This window comes from Nomascus leucogenys, chromosome 5 (assembly GCF_006542625.1).
Source record: "Nomascus leucogenys isolate Asia chromosome 5, Asia_NLE_v1, whole genome shotgun sequence".
Classification (NCBI taxonomy): domain Eukaryota; kingdom Metazoa; phylum Chordata; class Mammalia; order Primates; family Hylobatidae; genus Nomascus; species Nomascus leucogenys.
The window spans coordinates 129,130,548-129,142,877 of record NC_044385.1 but is presented as its reverse complement, the minus strand read 5'-3'; the positions used below and the strand labels follow the sequence as shown (position 1 = coordinate 129,142,877).

Genomic DNA, 12,330 nt, shown 5'->3' with positions numbered 1-12,330 from the left:
ATTACACAAGGTGCACGCAGGGGAACTATAGAAAATAAGCCTGAAGAAGTAGGTTGGAATTAAATTTATGTGCAACATTGACCTTTGTTCTATAAGGTGAGGAGGAGCTAATAAAGATTATTAGAACAGGAATTGACATGATCAGATTTGATATTTAAGAACTACATCTGACAGCAGTAGCTGAAGAACTGGTGACCTTACAAGCTAATTAGAAGATTATTGGAACAATCTAGATGAAAAATGACAAGAGTCTAAATGAAGGCCTTGGGTCAAGGAGCCAAGTATGAACTTGTGTGCTTTCGAAGTGGTGGTATGCCTCCCCTAGGGGCAACAAATGACATTCAAACTTGACATTCAAATCTGAGTTTTGAAGACATCTGAAGTAGACTGGTATATTCAAGAGTTATTTTTATTCAACATGTAGAAAATTTATTAGTCTTATCTGGAAGATAATTATTCATGTTACTTGTAAAATGTTTAAAATGTGTTAATAAGTTATTCTCACATTAGTAACTATATGTGCTGTAGTACTCCAACTAGTATATTAAATATATTGCCTCAGACTGTAGTTTGATAGGTTTCTTAAAACAGTGGTAGAATTACACAAATTTCCATATATATTAATGCAATACTGTTTATAAAAACCATATTACTCATTAATCCAATTCTGCAAAGATTTATGAAGATGCTCCTGAAAATTTTTAATGTGATACCTTGAGTAGAACATTATATTAGGTCCTGAAGGGAGTCAACTGACTGATGATCAGAAATACAACATCATCGCTAATGAGCAAATTTAAGTCAGCCAATAGGGTTATGTTATAGCTAATTCATTCATTCATTCACTCATTTATTAAGTACCTGGGCACTATGAAGGCAGACCAAGTGCTATATAACAGAGGTTCAGTAAAAGTGCTATAACAGAGGCTTCAGTAGGCAACTCAAAAATAGGAAGTTCTACCTCTCAGAGAGCTCAGGAAAGAATTATCTGAGCCTTCCTAATTATGAGTTTGTCAAATAGGAGAAGGGAAGACCTGTCATACACAGGAAATGACATGTGCAAAAGCCCACTGGCAAAAAGTCTCCTGACCAACTTTGGAAATCCTGAGAACCAGAATACAGGATAAATGAGGATAGTAGCACAAGGTAAAACACATTACACCATACTAAGTAGCCTTGATTTTATCCTATAAGAAATAATGAGGCACTGAAGAATTTTAAGCAGAAGACAAATGTGACAAGATTTGGATTTTTAAAAGATCATGCAGTGCAGGTTACAGTATGGAAAAAGAACTAGAGAGGGTAAAGAAAGGGAGTTGGCCCGGAGTGAGACAGCCAATTAGAAGGTGGCTAACAGCAGTCAGGAGCAGAGATAATGAAGACCTGAATCAAGGCAAGTGATGGTGGAAATGGAACAAGGGGTAGGGAAATGTATCAGGAATGTAAAGTCAATGAGATGTAATGATGAAGGGTATGAAGGAAAGGGAGAAAATCAGGATGATTCCAGGTTTCTGGGTAGCCTGGGGCATGATGTTGCCATTGACTGAGATCGAAAATATAGGTGGAAGGGCAAACCTGTAAAGGAAAATTATTTTAAATACATATTACTCTGGGTGTGCCACTCAGATTAAGAGAACCTGCCACAAGGAGCAGAGTTGCCCAACACTGCCCACTGCTGCACCTGTGGCTTCTGGGAGACCATGTTCCTCCTGGGGCTGCCTACTCAAGCCAGCCGGTTCCTGTTCCATATAGGACACTTCTCTAGTGGGCAACTCCCGCTCAGGGATTTTCATCAGCCCACCTGAGACTGTCTCAGAATTGTGTTGCAATTGGAGACTCTTCCCACCCAATCTGTCCTCTCTCTCCTCTTACGGGCACTGGACCCACATTGGGCTCTGAAGGCTCCCCTTGCCTACTTCTGTTTTCTTCCTTATCCTCCACAAACATTTCCCCCAGTAAATCCCTTACATGCTTAGCCCCATTTTGGCATCTATGTCTTGAAGGCCCTAAACTGACAAGAGGTAGTAAGTAGGATGTCAAGTAAGCAGCTGACATGACAGACTTGAGGGTCATTGTGAGCCAGAATCACTGAGCCTTGGGCAAGGATGAATCTGCCCCAAGGCTGCAGGTCCTTAGGTGACCCTACTGTTCTATAACAGATTGCTACCTGTACTAACAGCTGGAGAGAGGCTGTTGGCATAAGGCAGGCAACATAGGATATTTAGAATAGTTAATGTGGGTAAGGTTTTAGACACCTTAGATTATAATACAGCCTTAGAAACACATATAGAAGAATTTTTTAGCACCCACCATAGCCCTAATTTTAATCTGTGTATAAATAAGTGACATCCTATAATTCTTGGATCTTCATGCCAGTGTTGAAATATGAGCACTGAGCTATGGGTTTGCTCCATCCTTTCCAAGCACAGGATTCTAAGTATAAAAGAGTTAGCGCAGGAAAAGTCAGTATCCTTCAGTACTTGAGAACTGAGTGTTCCTCTACTTGGTGATGCCTTTCCAAGCAAATGCCACCTGATCTGCTCCAAGGGCACATCCTTAATTCCCTTAGCTCTGTGTGTGTGAACACATTTTTAAAGCTTTAATTGGCTATATAGATGATTACAGAGTGTGTTTGTTTGTGTTGTAAAACATTGTAATGCTAGTTCCGTCTCAACCTTACCTTGAACTTCTTCCATTTCCTTTGTAATTTGCCAAATTATCTTCTACACAGTTGAAACCAAGAATTGCTACTAATGGTAATGATAATGATATAATTTTATTCATAAACCACACAGAAATTGCATCTTCATTCAAATCATCTAAATGGCTAGGTTCTCTAAGTGATCAACTTAAATGGTTAGGTTTGCAAGAATCGCTTGGTTAAACTATTTGTGTTTAAGCCAGGTAGGCTGCCAACACTGGGCATACACCCAGCTCTCTTGGCCTAAAGATGTGCTCTCCTAGGTAGAAGCCACCTGGAATGGCCAAAAACAGAAAAACCAGGACTATAGTGTTCAGAAAACATCTACAGTGTGTGCAGATAAGGACAGAACAAAAGAAATCAAGATAGTTAGATTTGTATTACAACCGCTCTACAAAAATATGGTAATTTTTCTAGTCTGTCAAGAGTGTATGTCTGTACTTTTGATCTCAAGACAATGAGGACAGTTATATTACATAACCCATGCAAAGTCACGCTTGATACTTAAGACTATATAAAAATGATGGTTCAATTTCTGATAACCACACTGATAGTAGAATTCAAACTTAATCTCCTTACATCCAGAGGTCAAATTACATTATGTATTTGCCTCTAATAAATAGTTAGAGGAATCATAAACTCAGGCTACAGATGTTTGTACAGCCTAAATTCACCTTTCATCCAACTACTAGTAAAAACTTATAGTTTTTACATAAAACTATTTTTATCTTTCTTACAAGCTTCTTATCTGAAATAAAATTTGCTTAGAAATCACATCATACATTTAGTGTACAGCACTTGAGAAAAAAATGTATTCCTTATTTGAAGATCAAAAACCCTGTACATGCTTAGTAAGTCTATGTATTTAATTTAATCTGTCAAAAGTATCTTTAACATATCATCAAGATCATGCTATAGTAATAGACTTAAACATTATTCAAGATGTTTGCAGGCTCACAAATATAAACCAAGACATAATATGCCATTGATAAAAGTCCCAGCTCCATTTAAGACATTAATGAATACTGCAAAGGTGACACTTTATATTCTATTAGTTATTTGTCTTCTTAGAATTGGTAAGCTACATAAACATAAAATGACTTACCTTCTTGAGCTTCTGAATCCATCAAGTAACGAAATGATGGTAGGTGATATATTGATGTTTTCTTCATTATTTCTTGAAAACTAGACAGATAATACATTAAAATATCAAATGGTAATAATTAATTCAAAATATGTATGGAGTGCTTTTATATTTTCTTAATAAAGTTTAACTTCAAATACAGCAGACAAAATTTTATTAAAATATCATATATTAACGAAGCGTGACTTAAGAAAGACCATCTAAACACTATCTAGAAGAAATTAAAATGAGAACAAAGGCTTCTGAGTTAGAAATTTTAAAAAGCTACTACAGAAAGAAAACATATTCTTCACCAGAGACTACCTCAGTTGTAACAAAGAAAGGCATCATCTTCATATTGACTAGTAAGATTGCAATCCTAAAATTTAAGAGGCGATTAAAACATTGAAAGTTCACTTGTTACCATCAATGCATCATTAGCACCTATGCAATGTCAAACAGCCTCACTGCCAGATAATCTTTTGAGCAGCGTCTACCTTAAGGAGTCCATACTATCACAGCCGATATATTTAAAACTGAAGAAACTATGCCTCTTGAATAGAGCAGATTACCTGAATAAATTTAACAGTTATTCAAACTAGAAAATAACAATTTGATATTTTACTTCTCAATCTGGGGTAAAATAACAATTGCAGTACTGTGAATTAATATAGCACTCCTTTCTTCTGAGAATCCGAAAGCACTTTTTACAGCCACCACATTTTCTTTAACAGCATACTTCAGCAAGTTAGAAGACATTCTCCCTACAGTTTGCAAATCAGGAAAACCAAGGTTAAATTATGTCACTGAGGCTACACAGCTAAAACGATAGCAAAAGTGGTCACATGTTTTGCTCCCAATTTAGATCTCTTCCATTAAAGAAAGACGTGTCTGCCTTAAGGCTGATATTTAAATGGAAAGCCTGGACATACCTAAACGAGTTAGCTGAGTTTCTAGATGGTTAAAATGTATCATCCACAATTTTTGTTTTTGCTGCTGAGACCTCTGGTAGTGACTGAAAGGCTAGCATCACAGCACACAGTTTAGTACTACACACACTGGTAACGAGTCCAAGCAGAAAGGATTAGGATTCTGACAGCTGCAGCTCCCATGCCTCTGGTTATACAGCAGTGAGGCTGGAATGCCCGTAACTAAGGGGGCAGAAGGCTAGGAATATCCCACGTGAGTGTCTCATGAACAGAGCTAAAGGTGAATACAACCCACTCCCGGAAGTGAGTGAAGACTATTTGGAGGAAGTGATCCAGCTTTTATCTTGGATGCCAAGAGTTATTCTAAGACTCCGTGGCTATGACATTCCAGGAAATGAACGCTACATATTTTTCATGGCACCTATCTGCATTGGAACACTGTTTTTAGACTCCAACAACCATACTAGAATATGTGTAGCATTGCTCTGCACCCAGGAATCAAACTACCATGATTCCTTTTTATTCAGACTGAATGGGCAGGCTGAGAATATAGATCCACCTGTGCACCTGCCCAAGTGCATGTACATGTGCCTCTCAGAGGACATACACATTTCCCATGCCACTGGAAAGCTCCCTGATAGAAAGTTACAGAGTTAAGATGAAGCAATATTGGACAGTTAAACTTAGGAGTGTGACTACAGGTCCATGATGTATACACAGATGAATCGAGGTCACTTGAATGTATTGGAAGGGCTAGGAGTTGGGAAGCCTGATTTTAGTTATTCCTGCCTATAATTAGATTGTGATTTTAAGCCATTTACTTAGTATGTTTCTTGGTTTCATCATCTATAAAACAAGGATATATCGGCAGGGTGCCTTAGCCTTTGGGAGGCTAAGGCAGGAGGACCACTCAGCCCAGGAAATGGAGGCTGCAGTGAGCCGTGGTCACACCACCAAACTCCCGCCTGGGTAGCAGAGCAAGACCCTGTCTCAAAAAAATATAAATGTCTTTTAAAAATGATACAAAGGTCATACAACATATATTTGTGGGGTGAATATTATAGGTAAAAACATTCTGGAAAGTTCAAAATCCTAAGCAATGCGAACTATTATTCGTAAGCAGTTAATTTGGGGCAGAGAATACTCTCTCTTTGGGGCTTTTTTAAAAACAAAATAAATGACGAATAAAAACCATTGTCTTTTTTAAGGATTTTTTTGAAAGATCATGCAATCCTCACTGTTACATCTCTTAAGAGGCAGAATCCCTAAATCAAGCATCTTAACCAACATGACTGTTTAACAACTACATACTGACTTCTGCCTCCAGCTGTAAATAGCTTATAGCAAACCTCAGCTTCTATTAAGAATGAGAAAAGCAGATTTTTAAACACACACACACCCCACACAAACATACCTCTGTTATAAAGTATCAGAGAGCTGTCAAGGCAGCCAAGAATTCCAGGCATTGCTGTTTCTTGAGGAAGCCAAAGAGAGAAGATCGCATGTAAGGATAGCAGCGGAGCATCAGGCAATCTCACAGAACTGTGGAGACAAAAGAAGAGTGTTTGTGGCTGCCAAGACAGCCAGATTTGTGGGCCCAAGATCCCAGAAAAAAGGGACAGAGAAGCCTGACACTTAGTGCTGACCATTCAGTCGAAGAACTGACTGATTAAGCCGTTTAGGGCAAAAGGCTAATTTTTGAAGCATTCAGTGGCAAAAGCAGATCCAAGCGCAAAAGAAGAAACATGAGGGCACTCGTGGAAAGTGACTTTCCTGGAATACGGGTGAAACTAGAAGCTGGAGTCTTACAGAAAAAACTGCAAACTAGCCTTCAATCCACTTGGTCCTCCCTGGCTGCATTGAGGTGATCTTCCCCCCTGCTGCCTGTCCAAATACATTCTGGAATCCTCTCTAGAGGAAGATACAGGGTACCTCTAATTTTTCACAGACTGTCCAACATTCAGTCAAAATTTACCCAAGCATACCAAGAAACAGACAACAGAAATAAACTCATAGGTGACTTAGATATTGGAGTTATTCCACAGACTTTAAAGTAACTGTGATTAAGATGCTCAAAAACAGATGACAAGAAGTACACCAGAGAACTGGAATCTATAAAAATGAGTCAAATTGAAAAAAAAAAGTCAAATAAAACTGAAAAATAACAATCAATGAAATAAAATACTCAATATATGGGTTTAACAGCAAGTATAGATAAAGCTAAACAAAATATTAATGAGCTGGAAGATAATCGAAAAGGCATATGATGGTCATCATCCTAAATAAGCTCCAGGTACACCAACTTGATGTGAACAAGAAAAAATTTGTTCAGCTGCTGATTATTTTAAACAGGCAACCTCTTTTATAGGTACAATAGCACCCTGGAATTTTGAGTTAGAAGATTTTGGTTCAGGCAAGAAGTTTTACCTACTACATGGGTAAATTTGGCAAAACTAGTTAATGTCTTTAAACGTGTTTCTCCCCTTGTAAAAGCATTATGTCTTGGTCACAGGGTTAAGAGAAAAAGAAGATATATCAAACTGTTATATAAATAGTGTTACAGAACAGGTTTCTCATGGTCCTGACCATCCATTTCCCCTTCTTCCTAGGCACACAGACGGGGTAGAAATTCCATTTCTGAGCATATCCAGCTGTGGCCATATGCTCAGCCCAGGTCAACAAGATGGGAGAAAAGCGATGTTCCTAGTCACCCTTAACATGATATTCTGCTTGCCCCGGACTTTGGTTCTTTCCCCTTCTGGCAGGATGCAATGCAGATGAAGTAATCACCCAGTACAGACCACTCAGGCAAGATGGCACCCTAGGGGTTGGCTGAACACAGGACTGAATGACCTCAAGGTGCACAACTGCTTCATCAGCTCAGACTGGCCAGACATGTTGAGTAAGAGAGAAGTAATGTTCTAGCTTATTCGGACCATTGTATATGAGCATCTTTTGTTACAGTGGCTTATCCTTTCCCCCAGCTAACGCAGTGAAAAACAAATGTAAATATCTACTAAAGGCATCAAATTAAATTTGTTAGCAAGACTGTTATTCTACCTGCAAATATATACGCAGAAAACTCCCAGTGACGAGTAATTCTGAGAAATGAGAAAAACACAAAAAAAGTTAATTTTCCCCTCCCCTTGCCTCCAAAAATGTTCTGCTCCAAGTACCTCCAGAGAAAAGCATGAAGAAAAGATCTGAGTTTATGTGGAAATCATTGTTGACTTTAGAAGGAAGCTGCTGGAGAAGAATGATGGATGCAGAAGACGTTATTTGAAATTAGGAAAAAATAGTGTGCAAAGAAAAGCAGCTGCTGTAGTCCAAGTACTGGAGAAGTTTGGCTGGCAAGTCAACATAAATGGGAACCTAAAAAACAACACATCTAGGAGTCGTTGAAAGACTGCTGGAGATTATCTATTTGGATTTTGTTTTCATTGGTGAAGATTTTCAATTTGAAGGCTGAAGGAAAAAGTCAGGAAGGATGGAAATACTAAAGATGCCAAAAAGACACAGACTTGGGAAGGTAGCACTGAAGGCAGAGGACCCACGCTCCAAGTAATTGGTAGTACTCTCCTCCAATCGTTCTTAACTCGAAGCGAATAGGAGCTTGGGGGTTGTTCTTGGGAGAGGTCTCCACAGGAGCAGTCTTAAAATAACCTTCCCTGTCCACTCTGAACAAACACTGTGTCAACAACAATCAACCCCTGCAGGCCCCTCCTAAAGCTGACCCACCTACCCCAGTTCAACTCCAGCCCCGAGCCTCCAAATCCATTTACGCAGAAGTCAGCTTCTGATAAGTGAAGTCTCATTTAAAAGCCAAACATAATGGTACAGAGGTTCCCATACACTTAATGCTAACAGGTAGAATGATGCACACCATTTAGGTTTCCTAATTGTTTGCTAACACCACAGCAAACATATTCAAATATGTTCCAGCAGTGAGGCTCCCTCCTGCTATGCTTTTAAGTGGAACCTGAGGGAAAACGCAAAGCCGTGGGCAGCAGGGCTAAACAGTTGTGTAAAACTGCCACTATTGTGGAATTAGAAACATGCACGTGTTTCTTCTCAGCTACGTCTGAATGTCAGAGGGAATGCCTATTGAGAGTGAGTGCTGATCAATAGAAACCTTTTTCATTTTTTTTACATGTGGCCAGGAAGGATCAGACATTGTAAGATAATGAAAACATGAAAAGACAAAGCCTGTGAATACAAGATAATATCCAATGATACTTGAAATATTCAACTAAAAAATACTAGAAAAGTAAAACATTAAAAAACAAATGTGAAATTAGCATTTGAATTTTTAAGAACCACACACTAAATACAAAGACCGTGCAAATAGTTAATTTTATTATGTCTTCGTGATAAATTCATTACAAATGGCTGTCATAACTAATTATAGAGGATACATATTTTTTAATCAGGTTTTCCTTTTTCTTCCCCTTGCACATCTTAGTTTTCCTCTTTTCCCTCTTTTCTTCCCAAACACAGATCTGGCGGTCACGAGGACCGTCTTCTCTTTCCCTCCATCATCATCACTATCACTAGAGCTGCTGGTGGTCGCACCTCCATTCTTCACAGGAGCTTCCTTCACTGAGTTCTGCAAATCTGAAGCACTGGTTTTTGACTCTTTCGCAGCTCTTCTCCTTTGTACATTCATTAAAGATGAACTTTCAGCATCCTCACTTGAAGATCCATCAGATGATTCTGAGAGGCAGGTCTCCCCCAAAAATCCACCACATGTATTCTTTCCTTTAGAATCTGAAAGCCTCTTTCTTTTCAGGCTTGATGACTCTTCCAATGTATTTGTTCTGCCTCTCTTCTGGGTTTTTCCTTTTGCCTTATCAAGTAGCTCAAATTCTTTCTCCATAGCAACAGAAACTGCTTCTATTTCGCTGGCTGCTGCTTCTCTCTCTTTCCTTAGCATACATGTCACAGCTCTGTTTAGTCTCTGGCTCTTAATACGTTTAGCATCTTCTCTCTCCTGTTGTGCTAATCTAAAGAAGGAATCGATTCGGAGCTGTGTCTAAAAAAATAACAAAAGAATAACAATAATAAATCAGAGAAGTAAGTCAAGTTTCTAAACCAAATCAACAAGCTCAACCTTGATCACTCACATTGGATTACTATGTCAGAAAATATTAATTCATTATCTCCCAAAACCCAGTTCTCTCCCAATGAATTACTGATAGTAATTTTCACTTTCTAAATCATACCTAAAGCAGTACTTGTACCATCTCTGTCAACTAAATCTTTAGTCCACATCTCAAATGAGAAATCTCTTCTTAAGATACTTAAAGAGCGTTAAATATTTTTCTGTAGCTAAACATTTCATCTTCCTTAGGAGCGACACAACTTCATGGGGCCTGTTTCTAAGTCCCACTATATCTTTCTTTTAAAAACATTATCATCATACAATACCTTTGAGAGGCAAGTTCACAGTATATATTAGCAATTGTAAGAAATATTCTTGCCTTTTATTCAGCAAATTCACTTTTAAGAAGATATTCTCTGGCCCCCGGGCACGGTGGCTCACACCTGTAATCCCAGCACTCTGGGAGGCCAAGGCGGGTGGATCACGAGGTCAGATGGAGACCATTCTGGCTAACACAGTGAAACCCCATCTCTACTAAAAAAATACAAAACATTAGCCGGGCATGGTGGCAGGCGCCTGTAGTCCCGGGTACTCGGGAGGCTGAGGCAGGAGAATGGCATGAACCCGGAAGGCAGAGCTTGCAGTGAGCCGAGATCTCACCACTGCACTCCAGCCTGGGCGACAGAGTGAGACTCCGTCTCAAAAAAAAAAAATATATATATATATATGGGTAAACCTATATGCCCAATGTTCATCACAGCATTACTATAAAAACTTGAAAATTAAAGGTCCAACAAATAAACTGAACTAATTATTTAAATCTCTTTCACGAAATATAATCTAGTCATCTGGAATTAAGAAAACCACACAATACATAGAAGAAAATACGCTAATAAGTTGGGGGGAGGATTAGATCTATTAAGTTACATTTAATATGGTCACAAATAAATGTAGGAAAATTTTTTAACCTAAATGTTAACATCTGTATTAGAGGAGGTAACTAATGAGTAGTTTTAATTCATTTTCTTCATTTTCTAATTTTGGAAAAATAAACACATTAAGTTTTAGAATGAAAAGGGAGATAAATATTACAACAAAATTTATCTGAAATTAAGAAGTCACTAGACACTAAGCCAAACAGCTTTCCTTTTTGGTTGGTTTATAATGTTTCCAGTAGATAGTCATCCAAAAAACAAAGAGAAACTCGTAGAAATGTTGTCTCAGTTTTGTTCATGTTTTTCAAAATTATCCAAGCCTAATGAAAACAGGTTTAATTTAAATATATTATCACAAAAGCTACACTCTCATTTCTGCTAAGTGGTTTATTTGTACATATGTTTTGTGGGTTGTTTCTAGTGTGGGCAAAAGCTTGTTTTGTGTGAGTCAGAACATACAGATAAAGCAAGAAGTACGTACCTAGAGGAACTAAAGATCATACAAAAGGGCTCCTTCCCCACAAAAACCTCTCCTACTGATACACGATAATGACTGAACTTCTACCTTTCAAGATTCATTTATAGACTTTAAAAATATTAGTACTTATAAAAACTTAAATGATCAGAATTGCTTTGGATTGAACACTTCCTTTCATTAAAAAATGAAAGTAATGCCCAAGGGGTAACGTATTTAGTCAGAAACACCTTAGTGTGAAATCAGTTATTAGACTGGTTTTTTCAAAGAAAAAAAATGAATATGAAAGGACTCCAAAGTTCAGCCCTAAGAGTGATCACAGAAAATGAAGCCAAAGTCTAACTTTTCTTTTTCTATTTTCTTCTCTTCTCTCATCTAAATTATCCTAACATCAAAATGTCTGCTCTGTGCCCTAAAATAAAAGAGTTAACTGGTCTTTAACAGCTGTCAACCACAGCCTACCCTTCATCCTGAACTTATGAGAAGGATCCACCACGATTACCTGCTGCGCATCAAGTTGCTTTAATACAGGAAACAGAGATTCATCTGTCTTCGTTCTGTTCCAGCCGAAATACCGCTGACAAAATATGCATGCAGTTAAGACTTATAAATATTTTGAAAGATATTTAAACAAGTGATAAATAAAAAGGTCCAAAGAACCCACTCTTGATTCAATTCCCCGTATCTCCTAAGATTTTCCTATTTATAAAGATTAGAGTGCTAAAAGAAACAAAATAAATGACTCCAGCATAATCATCTGGGACTATGTTCTTTTCAATTCTCTAAAATAAAACACACTTAGCTCTCACTTTAGGACATCAAAGACTTGTGACTATGAAAAAAGGTTAACTGGAATAAAAACAAGTTTCAGATATCTTACCTACTTCATTAAAAGAAAAAATAAAATGTAGTTGGATTAATTCTAGTGCAAGTTTTGAAACATCTATCTAAATGATTACTTAAATATACACGGAAAGGACAACCAGTAATAAAAAGGACAAGATTAGTCATCTTTCTTTCTTTCAGAATCAATAATATTTAAGTATGTGGTTATATCTATGAATGC

General features: G+C 37.8%; 2 protein-coding genes across 4 annotated transcripts in view; both read right to left on the bottom strand.

The window, feature by feature from the left end:
* LOC100582280 overlaps positions 1 to 8,993 on the bottom strand; it is a 76,517-nt gene extending 67,524 nt beyond the window's left edge. The window contains exons 1-2 of the mRNA XM_012506883.2: positions 6,168 to 8,993; positions 3,807 to 3,886 (exon numbers count right to left, since the gene is read on the bottom strand). Coding sequence (XP_012362337.2) covers positions 3,807 to 3,873 — 67 coding nt within the window. The 5' untranslated portion in view covers positions 3,874 to 3,886; positions 6,168 to 8,993. The remainder of the gene's footprint in view (positions 1 to 3,806; positions 3,887 to 6,167) is intronic.
* A 94-nt stretch (positions 8,994 to 9,087) lies between these two features.
* Positions 9,088 to 12,330, bottom strand: part of ERCC5 (ERCC excision repair 5, endonuclease) — a 30,487-nt gene continuing 27,244 nt past the window's right edge. For 2 of the 3 annotated variants that reach the window (XM_003270160.3, XM_030813663.1), the window contains 2 exons: positions 11,767 to 11,851; positions 9,088 to 9,785 (listed from right to left, as the gene is read on the bottom strand). In XM_003270160.3, coding sequence (XP_003270208.2) covers positions 9,180 to 9,785; positions 11,767 to 11,851 — 691 coding nt within the window. In that variant the 3' untranslated portion in view covers positions 9,088 to 9,179. Of the gene's footprint in view, positions 9,786 to 11,726; positions 11,852 to 12,330 lie in introns of all 3 variants that reach the window. The other variant, XM_030813662.1, reaches the window with a different exon arrangement.